The sequence below is a fragment of the Symphalangus syndactylus genome, chromosome 23, assembly GCF_028878055.3.
Source record: "Symphalangus syndactylus isolate Jambi chromosome 23, NHGRI_mSymSyn1-v2.1_pri, whole genome shotgun sequence".
NCBI classification, from domain to species: Eukaryota; Metazoa; Chordata; class Mammalia; order Primates; family Hylobatidae; genus Symphalangus; species Symphalangus syndactylus.
Window position 1 is genome coordinate 66,680,192 of NC_072445.2, and position 14,027 is coordinate 66,694,218.

General features: G+C 45.2%; 1 protein-coding gene across 1 annotated transcript in view; it reads right to left on the reverse strand.

Annotated features, from left to right (window-relative positions):
- LOC129473678 (testis expressed protein 56) overlaps window positions 1-14,027 on the reverse strand; it is a 93,826-nt gene that overhangs the window by 6,233 nt on the left and 73,566 nt on the right. Inside the window, exons 4-6 of the mRNA XM_063632989.1 lie at window positions 9,746-9,855; window positions 1,954-9,593; window positions 1,241-1,386 (exon numbers count right to left, since the gene is read on the reverse strand). Of these exons, the coding sequence (XP_063489059.1) occupies window positions 9,850-9,855 (6 nt within the window). The 3' untranslated portion in view covers window positions 1,241-1,386; window positions 1,954-9,593; window positions 9,746-9,849. The remainder of the gene's footprint in view (window positions 1-1,240; window positions 1,387-1,953; window positions 9,594-9,745; window positions 9,856-14,027) is intronic.

Consider the following 14,027-nt stretch of genomic DNA (forward strand, 5'->3'; position numbering starts at 1 on the left):
CAAGGGACTAGGGAGATGTTTTACTAAGGCCAAAAGTTCTGACATGGACTAAGGAGCGTGGAATTTGCCAACTTCTACTCCCCATTGTTTGGGCCTTAAAAGGGGCTGAGTCTGGAGGAGGTGGAAATGTCAGAAGAGAAAAAGAGGAATTCAGAAAGTGCGAAAGAGGAAGGAGGGAGTGAAAGATAAAGTAGAGGGCTTGTAAAAGATGCAGAAGACAGGCAAGGTGACAAGAGAGGTGAGCTAGCAGAAGAAGGGTCTTAGAGAGCTTTTTCTGCAGCTTTAGTTTCAGTCTCCCAAGTGCTAATCTCTTTTTAATTCATTAAGATGTTTGCCTAATTTGGAATTGCTTTCTTTAAGGGAAGCATAGCTCTTGATTTTATTCGAAACTTTAAAAGTACCGACTGCAAAAGGCTTTTCATTATCTCTGGGAAGTTCAGTATTTTTTTGTTCTAATTGTGAGCACAGATAGGCAAGTTTTTCAATTTCAAAAGAACCCCATCTTGGCCAACGAAGTTTTTAGATCATCCCAGGTAATTTTTGTCCAGAGACCTAGCCAATTATAACTCTCTGGACCATAATTTTTGCTCATAAAGCCAGTTGGAGCGCCAGAGGGCAGCTGATCATCAGGGAAACACAGACGTCACAGGTAACCCATTGCGCTAACCCAATGAAGGCATCCCTCTAGTGCACCTTAGAGTGTCCTCACAAAACCTGATGGAACAGCTGGGTCTGCAACCTTATGAAGAGGCCACCTCTGCAAACCAGATGGAGAGGCCCCCGCTTCCTGGGGAGGTCTCTTTCAGGATCCAGATGAAGAGGACTGGCTGAGGAGGTTAAATAAAGGCTCTGAGGCTTAGATCAAAAGCGTGGGAGGAGAAGTGCATGGTGGTTCACACCTGTCATCCCAGCACTTTGGGAGGCCAAGGCAGGTAGACCACCTGAGGTCAGGAGTTTGAGACCAGCCTGACCAACATGGCAAAACCCTATCTCTACTAAAAATACAAGTTAGCTGGGCATGGTGGCGCATGCCTGTAATCCCAGCTACTTTGGAGGCTGAGCACAAGAATCACTTGAACCTAGGAGGGAGAGGTTGCAGTGGAATCACTTGAACCTAGGAGGGAGAGGTTGCAGTGAGCCGAGATCGTGCCACTGCACTCCAGCCTGGGCGATAAAAGTGAAACTCCATCACACACACACACAAAAAAGGCGTGAGACATCTGAATTCAAGAGGGCTTACCTGAGGCTTCCTGGCATCTCTGAGAAGACAACTGAACTCAAAGGACCCTTGCAGATCCCAATGTGTTGGTTCAGGACAGCATCAGGAGAAGAATAGGTGTTGCTTGAATTCCACTTCTGATTCCAAAGAATGTGAATGAAACTTCTCTGAAAAGGAATGTAGAGGAAAGAGACTTTATTCCAGTAAAAGTTTTCATACCAAAGAGACACAGATTTCACGTAAAATGAAGGTGCAGTCCAGAGAACAATGGGAAATTTGACTTTTATAGAGGAAGTTCCGACCCAGGTTCTCACTCAAGTCCACATATACACACGAAACATTTAAATTTGCTTAGTTATGATTGTTTGATGTTTACTGAGCTCTGATTGGTCAATGTAGGTCACAAACTATTGGTTGGTTCAGGCAACAAAAACAGGAACAGGCAACTATGAAAGTCCCAAAGCTATGCAGACATGCAGGTTTTCGTGGAACTCAGAAGACGTATGTGACCTCTAGTCAGCAAATTTTGGTCACTTGGCTCTTACTGAATTTAGGCCCAGTCACCCAGTCAGGATTCATCTTGAAGGATTGGCTCTTTCAAGGTTTACAAACCCCATTTCATCAATGAGGAAACTGAGACTCAGAAAGATTGAGTAGTTTTGTCAATCTCCCAGTGATTAATGACATAACACAGGATTGCTCTCTGTCTGTCTGGCTCTAAAGCCTGTGCTCACCACAGCCACTCTGCTTGTGTGGACTCCCATTGAAGTAAATGGCTGCCTGGATCTCTGAAAGAAGAAGCAACATTGAATGGAGGCCATGCTGGGATTGGTTGTGGATGTCTTCCATGGACAGGAATGTAGGAAGTTGGGGTGTGTGTGCTGTGTCTACGCCACACAGTGGAAAGCGCTCTAGACAAGAACTCCAGAGAGCTTGGCTCTAGACCTGACTTTCAGTTTATGGGCTACAGGTGCCACTCATCTGTGTACCAATGGCCTCACTCACTAAACAAAAAAGAAAAAAAAGATGATTTCAAATTTCCCTTTTGCCCTAAAATTCTATGGCTTTTATATAGCTATTTTATTTATTTATTTATTTATTTATTTATTTATTTATTTATTTAATGAGACAATGTCTCACTCTGTTGCCCAGGCTGTAGTGCAGTGGCACATTCTGGGCTCACTGCAACCTCTTCCCCTCAGGCTCAAGCAATCCTCCTGCCTCAGCCTCCTAATTTCTATGAGTACAGGCACACACCACCGACAAAGCTAATTATTTAAGGTTTTTGTAGAGACAAGGTCTCACTATATTGCCCAGGCTGGTCTTGAACACCTGGGCTCAAGCCATCCTCCTGCCTTGGCTTCTCGGAGTGTGGGGATTACAGGCATGAGACACACGGCTGGGTCTGTGGCTTTTATAATGAAAATGATTGAATTACTCCTTTCTACTGAGAAACAATTTATAAATGTATTAAATTTACATATAGGTGCATAGCTGTACATAAAAGGAAAAGAGATTTTTATAGAAAAAAAACAAATATTTCTATCTGAACAGGATGACCTAGAGAAGTTGCATGATGTCTTTCTCAAAAAATGTTCAAGTCTATAAGAGAAATACCTGTTTGCCTGTTAACAAGAGCCGTCTGGATGACCAGGATTCAGAATCATGTGGATGACAGGTGTTCTTGGGTAAGCGCTCTGGAGCACTCATCAATAGCCCACGAGCACTTACGAATGAATTCCACCATCATTCATTGTTCAGTTTGGGGATGAGTGAGCCTAGGTGGGAGGCCATTTGAATTCATCCAAACTAGACTGTATCCTTCATTTCACAGGGGTGCTGGAAGGATTAATAACTGTCTAGAAATGTAACATTTGTAAAGTATTTTGTAATCCTTGAAGAAAAGACACCGGATACATGTGAGATCATTGGCAGAGCCTGAAATAACAGCATTGTTTTCCCTCTCTGTTTCAGAACCTGCCAATAAACTCTCTTTTTATATAAATGCTGTCACGCTGCTGTGAAGAAATTTCAAAGAAAAGCCATGGGAACTTCTCCCACCCTTTCCCCCCGTGATTCACTGTAGTTCTCAAAACAACTGTTTTTATGTCTGAAACGTTCAGAGCTTGAGAACTCGAGGCAGAATTTGACTGTATCTTTCCTTTTGGAAGTTGGCACACAGGCTACTCAGCAGGCACCTTCTGGTCCAAAACTCCCCATGAGAAAAGAACAGGCTGCTTCTTTCCTTGCCCCTCCTACACACTCTGCTCTGCCCTAAGGGCTGCTTCTCCAGACCCCATCTGGGGACAGGCGAATCCAGGCAATGCATGAGTTGAGTGGGTAAGAGTCGGAAATGGGGTTGGGAGACAGCTCTGCCCACTCAAGATCAGCGCCTTATTCAGAGTGGTTAAGAGCACATCCTGATGAGATTAGCCCTAATAAACATTAAAAAATATTGCAATGCCTCAGTCATTAAAACAATGTGCTATTGGCATGGATCAAAGGATTATGATGTGGAACAGTCAAAACAATTTTATCAAGAAAGAACAAAGTTAGAGGACTCGCTCTACCTAATTTAAAGCCCTATTATAAATATACAATAATCAAGACATTGTAGTTTTAATATACAGACAGACAAACTCATGACTAGAACAGAGGATCTCAGAAATAGATTAAGATATATATGGTTAGTTGACTTTGACAATAGTATCAAGGAAATTCAATGGGGAAAGAATAGTCTTTTCAACAAATGGTGCTAGAACAATGAGATAGTCATATGCAAAAGAATCAACCTTTACCTGATACCGTATGCAAAAATTAACTGGAAATGGAGCATCGACCCATTTGTACACCTAAATGTCAGAGTTAAAACTATAACATTTCTAGAAGAAAACAGAAGAGAAAATCTTACTGACCTTGGTTTTGGCAAAGGTTTCTTAAATGGAAACAACAAGCACAAAGTATGAAACAGAAAACAAGTTTGACGTCATCAAAGCTAAAATGTTTGCCCTTCTAAAGGATATGAATATAAAAGTAAAAAAGTAAGACAGAGATTGTGAGAAAATATTTACAAAACGTATGCATCAAAGGACTTGTATCTAGATTATATAAAGAGCCCTTACAATTCAATAAGAATTCAAATAAATCAATAAGAAAAAAATACCCAAAAAATTTGAACATACACCTCAACAAAGTAGATTGACTGATGGCAAATAAACACATTAAAAACATGATCATTATCCAAAGTCATTAGGCAAGTGCATATTAAAACTACAATAAGATGCCACTTTACTCCCACTAGAATGGATAAAAGACTAACCATGCTAAGTGCTGGCAAAGACATGGGCAACTAAAGTTCTTATACACTGTTGGTGAGAATATAAATGGTACAACCACTTTGGAAGACAGTTTTTTTCTTAAAAGATGAAGCATACACATACCATATAACCCAGCCATTCAACCCATGCACAAGTATACATGAATGTTCATAGCAACTTTATTTGTAATAACAGCCAAAACTGAAAACAGCCCAAATGCTCATCAACAGATGGATGAACACACAGCAGTATAGTATCCATAAATGAGTATTACTCAACAGTAAAAAGAAATAAATTATTGATACATGTAAAAATATGGTGGAATCTCAAAATCATAATGCTGAGTGAAAGAAGCCAAACAAAAGAGGCTACATGCTGTATTATTTCACTTATATAAAATTTTAGAGGCCAGGCATGGTGGCTCATGCCTGTAATCCCAGCATTTTTGAAGGCCGAGACTGGAGCGTCACTTGAGGACAGGAGTTTGAGACCAGTCTAGCCAAAATGGTAAAACCCCATCTCTACTAAAATACAAAAATTAGCCGGGCATGGTGGAACACACTTGTAGTTCCAGCTACTCAGGCAGCTGAGGCACGAGAATCGCTTGAACCTGGAAGGTCGAGGCTGCAGTGAGCCGAGATTGCGCCACTGCGCTCAAGCCTGGGTGACACAGTGAGATTCTGTCTCAAAAAGAAAAAAAAAAAAAATTAGAAAATGCCAACTCATCTAAAGTGATAGAAAGCTGACCAGTAGTTGCTTGGGGAGGGAAGATTCCCAGCAGGAATGAGAAAACCTTTGGGGGTGATGGATGTGTTCATTCTCTTGGTTGTGGTGATGGTTTCATAGGTGTTTACAGAAATAAACATCACTGAATTGTACAATTTAAATATGTAGTTTATTGTATGTCAATGTCATTCAGTCTTTTAAAATGCTGTCTTGATCCAGTTTTTGGGGTTTTTTTGTTTGTTTTTTGTTTTTTTGAGACAGTGCCAGGCTGGAGTGCAGTGGCGCGATCTCGGCTCACTGCAACCTTCACCTCCCGGGTTCAAGCGATTCTCCTGCCTCAGTCTCCCAAATACCTGGGACTACAGGCATATGCCACCACGTCAAGCTAATTTTTGTATTTTTAGGAGAGATGGGGTTTCACCATGTTGTCTAGGATGGTCTCAATCTCTTGACCTCGTGATCCACCTGCCTCGGCCTCCCAAAGTGTTGGAATTACAGGCACGAGCCACCATGCCTGGCCCTTGATCCAGTTTTTAGGCCCTAGCTAGAGGCCTGTCATTTCCCTTTCTTAAGCAGCTAATTTAATTCCACACCCCAACCAACTCCGTTAATGGGCTCTCATACTCCAGGCCAGTATTCCTCTTCCCTAATTAACCCAAGGCTGAGTACCAGACAACCTAGGACAGCCCATATGCCACAGAACCCTGAAATTATTCCAACTGCTCAATCTTAAGTGTGCCAGCCCCGCCTCGCCTGTTCCTTCCTGCAGAAACCACAATAAGGGTGCTTGCTCACAGCCCCCCTCCCTCTGCCTTCTGACCCACCCCAGTGCTTCCCTCAGGCAGCCCTCCTGTGTTCATACAAACCTGTAACACCTACTGTTTCCTTTCCCATAAGCTGTGTCTGGCATCATACCTCATCCAAGGTAGTTTGGTTGAAACAGTCCATTGTACTTCCATGAAGCTGCTTAAAAACAAAGGTACAATTGGCTCTCCCTATCCTTGAGTTGTGCATCTGCAGGTTGTGCATCTGCAGGTTCCACCAACCTCAGATCAAAAATATTCAAAGAATAAAAATAATACAACACTAAAAAATGATGCAGGGGGGGCATGGTGGCCCACGCCTGTAATCCCGGCAATTTGAGAGGCTGAGGCGGGCAGATCACATGAGGTCAGGAGTTCAAGACCAGCCTTGCCAAAATGGTGAAACTCTATCACTACTGAAAATACAAAAATTAGCCGGGCGTGGTGGCAGGTGCCTGCATTCCCAGCTACTCAGGAGGCTAGGGCAGGAGAATCACTTGAACCAGGAGGCAGAGGTTGCGGTGAGCCAAAATCGTGCCATTGCACTCCAGACTGGGTGAAAAAGTAAGGCTCTGTCTCAAAAAAAAAGCAAATAGAAAACAATACTTCCATAGCATTTACATTGTATTAAGTGTTATAGGTAATCCAGAGGTGAATGCAAGATAAGAGAGGATGCACACAGGTTATCTGCACATGCAACATCATTTTATATCAGGGACTTGAGCATCAGCAGATACTGCTATCCTGAAGGTCCTGGGACCAATCCCCTCTGGATACCCAGGGATGACTCTAAAAAAAACAGGAATGTAAAGATGATATGAATCTATTGCCATCATTTTACAAAGGAGAAGGAAGAGGAACAGAGAAAGCCATCTTCCTGCCCCTGTCATCAATTCATCAGCGGTATAAGCGGGAGAATCTTTTAACTGGAAGTGTCTGAACTTTACTGGATGAGAGGAGGAGTGAGTGGGGGAAATGTAGGCTTTGGGGAATAGAAAACATCTCTTTGCAAAGAAAATGACAGCAACAAACCCCAGAACAAATAGAAGAGAACTGGTATGTGAAGAGGCGATCCGTGGCAAACACCCACGTACGAATAAATGGCAGTGATGACAGGTGGAGCAGCAGAATCAATTCCGAGGCCAGCTAGCGGGAGCCCACACAGACAGCACGCAGGGATCCAGACAAGCCTGGCAGGGCCCCTCCGACCAGAGGAGGCTTTTCCCTTAGGGTAGGCGTGGGCAGCCAGATTGTCTCAGATAATGACGGTCTTGGCGAGCAAAGGACAGCAAATGCGTGGATGTTGAGCAGGGCCACAGGTGACTTGCCACACACCCACCACAGCAGTGGAGACACAGCATGCTCTGTCTGAACCCTCCCACTCCCAGTGGCCGTTCAAAGCAGTCCCTTTTCTTCTTGTCCCCAGCACCCTCATGCGTCATTTCCCAGAGGCTGTCTTCTCACCTGCAGATTTTGCCCATTGACTTGTGCAGCAGCCCAGCCCTGCCTCGGGGGTGGAAGATCGCACGGCACAGAGGCCTCGGGAAAATTCTGCCCACCTGCCACACAGCACTTTTCAATGCCGGCTCACACAGCACTTTTCAATGCCAGCTCACAGAGGCCGAGCAGCGCTGCTCTGTCCATCTACCCTTTCCTACCTGTGAGACAGGCCCCGGAGGGTTCCTGCTCATTCCTCCAAAAATCAATGCTTCAAAAACCAATTTACCAAATGACCAAATTCACAAAAGGACTGATTCATTAAAAGCCGGTTTGCTGAGTTGTTGACTGGGACTCACAACTGCTGACTGGGACTCAGCAGGCCAAGGCCGGGGCTCCTCACAGGGTTGGTGCCAAAGCCACAAAGTAATAAACAGAGATTTGGCCTTGGGCATCCACCCATTCATTCTCCCTGGATAACTCTGCTAAAGGCCTGTGGATTGAGTTGGCTTCTGGTCCAAGGATGTGGGGACCCTCGGTCCCCACTGCTGCCCTCTCAGCCTCTTTCCCAGGAGCAGTGTCTCCCGAATGCTCTGATGTTATTTGTAGCAGCCCCACTGGTTTCCGGGTTGGAGCTCCAGGCTGCTCATAACCGAGGGTGAGCAGGCACAAAGCCTCCAAGTGCACTCTAACCTGCAGAGATGCAGGCAGTCACCTGCTATTCTTGACAGATAAACCCCAGGACACATAGGCTTATCCACTGCAATGAAGGCAGCTTCTCCAGCTGCCTCTGGCCTTTTATGCTCCTGCACCCTCTGCACTCCAGTCTCAATATTGCAAGAGCTAAGCCTGTCTCTAATTGAAATAATAATTTTGAAATATGCCCTTATCTGTACTGGAAACATATTCTATAGATTTTCTCGTGGCCTGCTTGGAAGACTGTTCCTTTCCCTTGGAAATTAGAAGGGATTTTGTCACTTGGAGCCATGATGTCTAGATTTCACCAATATAGAACTATCAGGCTTCCCGCAGCCAGAGCTAATGGAGACCGATTTTCTTTCAACCCGATTCAGGCTGCAGACCCTTGGTGAGGATGAGCTCACACTGTCTGTCCCACCTCCTTTAAGGCTTCTGTGGAGACTTTTGGAATCTGTTTTACTGACTTTTTTCATGGTGATCATTCATTATTCAGCATTTCAGCATTATGCAGCTTTTTATAACCTGTTCTAGCACCAGTGTTTCATTAATTCCAGGACTGATTCCATTTGAGAGACACCCAGGCTGTTTCAGCTGCCTCTGTTTCCCTCCAGCTGCTGTCTTCCAGCCTTGCTGCTCAGTGCTGCTGAGGGCCATCACCCAAGAGGAGACCTTCCTGCTTTCCTGTAGCAGGCCCCTGGTTTCCAGGTTGGAGGTCAAGGCGGCTGACAACCAAGGGGTGAATGAGCACAAAGCCTGCATTTGCACTCTAGCCTGAGAAGAGTCCAGCCTGGGCTCCTCCCACCTCAGAAAAGTGAGACCTGACTCTATATTTAAAAAGCATGTCATCAAAAATAGCTTGTCTCTGCTCTCTCCTCCAAATTTCTTACAGCAGGAAAAGAATGAACTTGGCCGTGTACTGGAATCAGATAAGACTGCCCACAGCCTAAAAGTGTTGAGGAAAATACAGGGCAAGTTGCTGAGTCAGTATCTCTGTTATTCCTCATTTTATCCATTAAGGTGCTTTTCCAGAAAACCTTTCCAAGCAGTGAGAAATCTTTTAATGTTTTCCTACAAGAGACTGAAAAAGAACAGGGGTGTCCACGGCCACATGCTTCCATCTAGGTGAATGTCACCGCTGAAAACCTGTCGGCTTGGCACTTTGAGATGAGTGTCTTGAAGACCTGCTGTTTCCCTGACCCTTGTAGTGTCCCTGAGAGGCTTGGAGTGGGAGGGCGAAGTTCAATGACAACTAGCATCGATACTGGTATTGAAATTAGACTGGGCGTCATTCCCACCATCAGGCCTGGGACCGCTGCCTTCGTTGAACTTTGTCACTGACTAGGACTCCGGGCTGAGCTCTAGCTTTGAGAGGAAGTGCTCTTTCCGGGATGCCTGGGGAAAAAATATCAAAACATTGACTAATCTAAGCCTCATTTTTCCCAGATCACACCCGTCTTGGGACAATCAAGGACTTGGATGACAATCCCACTAGGGTTTGTCCCCAGCAGCCACCTAGACGCCCCCATCCCTTGCCTTATACTTACCCACAGTTGGGAACCTGAAATGTTTCTCCTTTCAGCTATTTTTGCATTTCACTTTTCAGAAGTTTTATTATCATTCCTTCTGCCCAGGGCCTGGTGGGCCTCTGCTATTCCTAAAAATCAAGAAGAATTCCTTTAAATCATTACAGGCCTTCCAGCCAATGAGTGCCATCTGGCTGGTCTTTGAGTAACTCCTTCCCTTGATTGAGCCCTCTTGTGGCTCAGGGGGCCCTTCAAGTTTTCAGCTTGGACACAAAAAGGCAAAACACACTTCAGAGAGTAGTCATATACAGTTGGCTCTCTGTATCTCTAGGTTCCACGTCCATAGATTCAACCAACCACAGTTAGAAAATATGCAGAAAAAAATGTTTTCACAAAGTACCAAAAAGCAAAACTTGAATTTGCTGCACGCCGAGTACTCCATTGAATCCACATAAATGAAGTAACGTGTAGGGATTGTATTCGGTATTACAAATAAGCTAGAAAGGATTTAAAATACGTGGGGGAATTACATGGGTTATATGCAAATACTGTGCCATTTTTTATCAGAGACTTGAGCATCCACAGATTTTGGTATCCAAGAGGCGGTCCTGGAACCAATCCCCAACGGATACCAAGGGATGCCTGTACTAGGAAGAATGTAAGCAGGTCATTAACGGCTATACCAGAGAAACAGGCCGACGCTAAGAACTGAGTTAATAGCAGACAGCTCTGACCTGAAGGAGGCCGATGTACTAATCCAAGGCCAAGGGCAGGCTGAGAACAGAGGTGACAGGGCTCAAGAAGATGGAAGGGCAGAGAAGGAGGTTCCTACTGAGTGGCCAGTGTGTGGACTGAAGGAAAGGCACAGGCGTCTGACCCAGCATCTAATAGCCCGTCCTCTGATGGTCTTTATGTGATCTAGCCTGCATGATTATTGCTTCTAATATTCTTAATATTCTCAATATGCTCTCATGGTTCAGATTTCTAAATCTATCTGCTTACAAACCTCAAGCATTATTCCTTAAAACAATTCCTCTGTAATGCAGCCTAGTTTTCTAAGTAAGGGAGCTTGTCCTCCAGCACTTACTGATTCGTGGCAAGTGACGCCCTAGAGATGAGGACACTACATTTATCTAAATGTTTTTTGGTTATGGATGACAGAAATCCCACAAAGAATAGCTTAAGCCAGCTGGGCGCAATGGCTCACGCCTGTAATCCCAGCACTTTGGGAGGCCGAGGCGGGCGGATCACGAGGTCAGGAGATTGAGACAATCTTGGCTAACACGGTGAAACCCCGTCTCTACTAAAAATACAAAAAATTAGCCGGGCGTGGTGGCGGGCGCCTGTAATCCCAGCACTCAGGAGGCTGAGGCAGGAGAATGGCGTGAACCCGGGAGGTGGAGCTTGCAGTGAGCCAAGATCGCGCCACTGCAGTCCAGCCTGGGCGACAGAGCGAGACTCCGTCTCAAAAAAAAAAAAAAGAATTTTAGCTTAAGCCATTTCTCAGGAATTTAGTTATTTACTATAAATTCTTTATAGTAATGATTACGAGTTTGCCAGGTATGGTGGCTCACACCTGTAATCCCAGCACTTTGGGAGACTGGGGCCAGGAGTTTGAGACGTGCCTGGACAACCTGATGAAACCCCATCTCTACTAAAATTACAAAATTAGCCAGGCGTGGTGGCGCATGCCTGTAATCCCAACTACTCGGGAGGCTGAGGCACAAGAAACACTTGAACCCAGCAGGTGGAGGTTGCAGTGAGCCAAGATTGTGCCACTGTACTCCAGCCTGGGCAACAGGATGAGACTTTCTCTCAAAAAAGAAAAAAAAAATTATTGGAAGGTATTAGAATGCATTGTGGGATCCAGGGAAGGGTGGACCAGCAAGTTGTGAGAAAAACGGGGATGTGTTTGGGTCTCAGGGGTAACCAGAGTCAGGGTCTAGATCTCCCCAGGACTCCTCATCTCTATCTGTGACTCTCTTCAGAAGCCTGCACTCTCCCTCTCTGCAGGACAGCTTTCTCCAAAGGCAAGAAACATGAAGGCCAACTCGTGAATCTCACATTTTATTGCTCTTACTGCCAGAAAGAAACTCTCTGTTTAACTAATAATTCAAAGCATTCTGAGGGAAGATTCTCCAGGCTCACTGTGGCAGTGTGCCAACCCGAACGCTCACTTTCGGCCACTTAGCCCACCCATAACACCAGTTATATGTGGGGGCAGGGGAGAGCATGCCATGAATGCAGCAGCTCCCAGGAACACCATGGAGTAGAAGCACGACCTGTGTTCCCAGGAGAAGCAGAGAAGCCAGGTGTCTTGTAACACAGATGTCCAGAACCTTCAGAAAATCCTTCTTCACCTGGATAATGCCCATTTTCCCCAAGGCTCTTCTCAGGTAACACCTCCAGAAAACTTTCTCTGACCCCAGTGGATCAGGTACCCTATCTGCATGCCCTGAGCACCCAGCACAGGCACCTATCTCTAGCCTTTATTTCTGATCCCCCTCCTCACCTGTGCCATCCTGGAGAAAGCAACTGTGGCTGTGCATCTTGGCATTTCTAAGACGTAATCCAGTGCCTGTCCCATGACATGCTTTCAATGAACATTTCTTAAAACATGCATCAAAGAAACATTGAAAAATATGAGATAATACCATGGAAAGAGGCTACAGACCCACTGTATGAGTCCGTTCTCCATTGCTATAAAGACATACCTGAGCCTGGGTGATTTATGAAGAAAAGAGGTTTAACTGGCTCACGGTTCCACAGGCTGCACAGGAAGCATGGCTGGGGAGGCCTCTGAAAGCTTTCAATCATGGCGGAAGGCCAAGGGAAAGGAGGCCACGTCTTACATGGCGGGAGCAGGAGGCAGACAGCGAAAGCAGGAGGTGCTACACTCTTTTAAACAACCAGATCTTGTGAGAACTCACTACCAAGAGAACAGCAAGAGGGAGTTCTGCCCCCATGATCCCATCACCTCCTACCAGGCTCCTCTTCCAACATCAGGAATTACCATTCGACATGAGATTTGGGCGGGGACACAGATCCAAACCTTATCACCCTCCTAGTGTAAAGTGGCTGGCGAGCCACTGGGTGCAGAAGACGAGGCATGTGAAAAAGTCCTGGGCAGCATCACACACCAGCCCAGAGCAACCCAGGGTACTCACAGAGGCACCAAAACAGGCTGAGTTTGTTCAGTTTATGTTGTTTAAAGAAGAGAATGTCTATTTTCAAGATTTTCATTAAAATTGTTTTAAAATTTTATATTCCATAATTTCCTTCTGTGATTTCTGTGAAGCTGCGATCTCTGGATTGTCTTCTATGTTTATTTTGAATGAGGGAATGTGACAAGCATTTATCACATGCCAATTATGAGGCAGGAGTGGTGCTGGGTGCCAGCACCATCAGGACGTTCACAGCTCTCAGACACCAGCGATCAAATCAGAATCACACTGTCAGTGCTTTGGTAGAAGCACCCAAAAGGACTTTGAGAGCAGAGGAGAGAGAATTCTCAATCAGGCTGGGGCATCTGGAATCTTTCAGAAGCTGCATTGTGGAGGGTGAGAGGTGTGTTGATTTGGGTTTTTTTATTACAGCACAGAATCTGGCTCTGGCGAACTCAGGCAAGATGGAACCACATTTGAAAGAATCTATGAAGACAGACTCAGCAAAGGCAGGAGTCACAGCAAATCAAGGGATCTATCTGGCTAGCAAGGATTCACAGGTAACCCAGCTGGAGCTGCAGAGCTGACTGAATGAGCTCCTCGCACTTCGTGTCTTTCCTTATGTCACTTCAGTCACATTTCCAAATCCTGAGATGAGGATCCAGGGGCCTGGGCTGAATGACACGCCTTTCGTTTGGCCAGGAGAGGACAGAGGGTGTTACTAACACCCCCACAGTGTGGCACAGGATGGTGGAGAGAAATGTTCCCTGAAGAATAAGGAGAAAGAGATGCTGATAGGAAAATAAGAGATGATCAGTAAACGAAAATTAGTTAAGTGAGGAGGTAGGGAAGAACATTGCGATTTTATGGAAATACAGTTGCTTATATGATTGGAGCAAAAGCCTAGTGTTAGAGAGCCATAAGAGTTAGCAAGATGAGTAGGCAGGGGTTGACCTCAAAGAACTTCCTGGGCCAGGCCACAGTCTATACCCTCTCCTGGCAGACTGGAGAACCACTGGGAGGTTTGAGGCAGGAAAGAGACGTAATGAGATTTGCATTTTTAAAAGATCCCTGGCAGAGATGGAACTGGATGGCAGGAGGTTGAGCTACTGGAAGCCGCTTCAGGATCTAGGGGTACA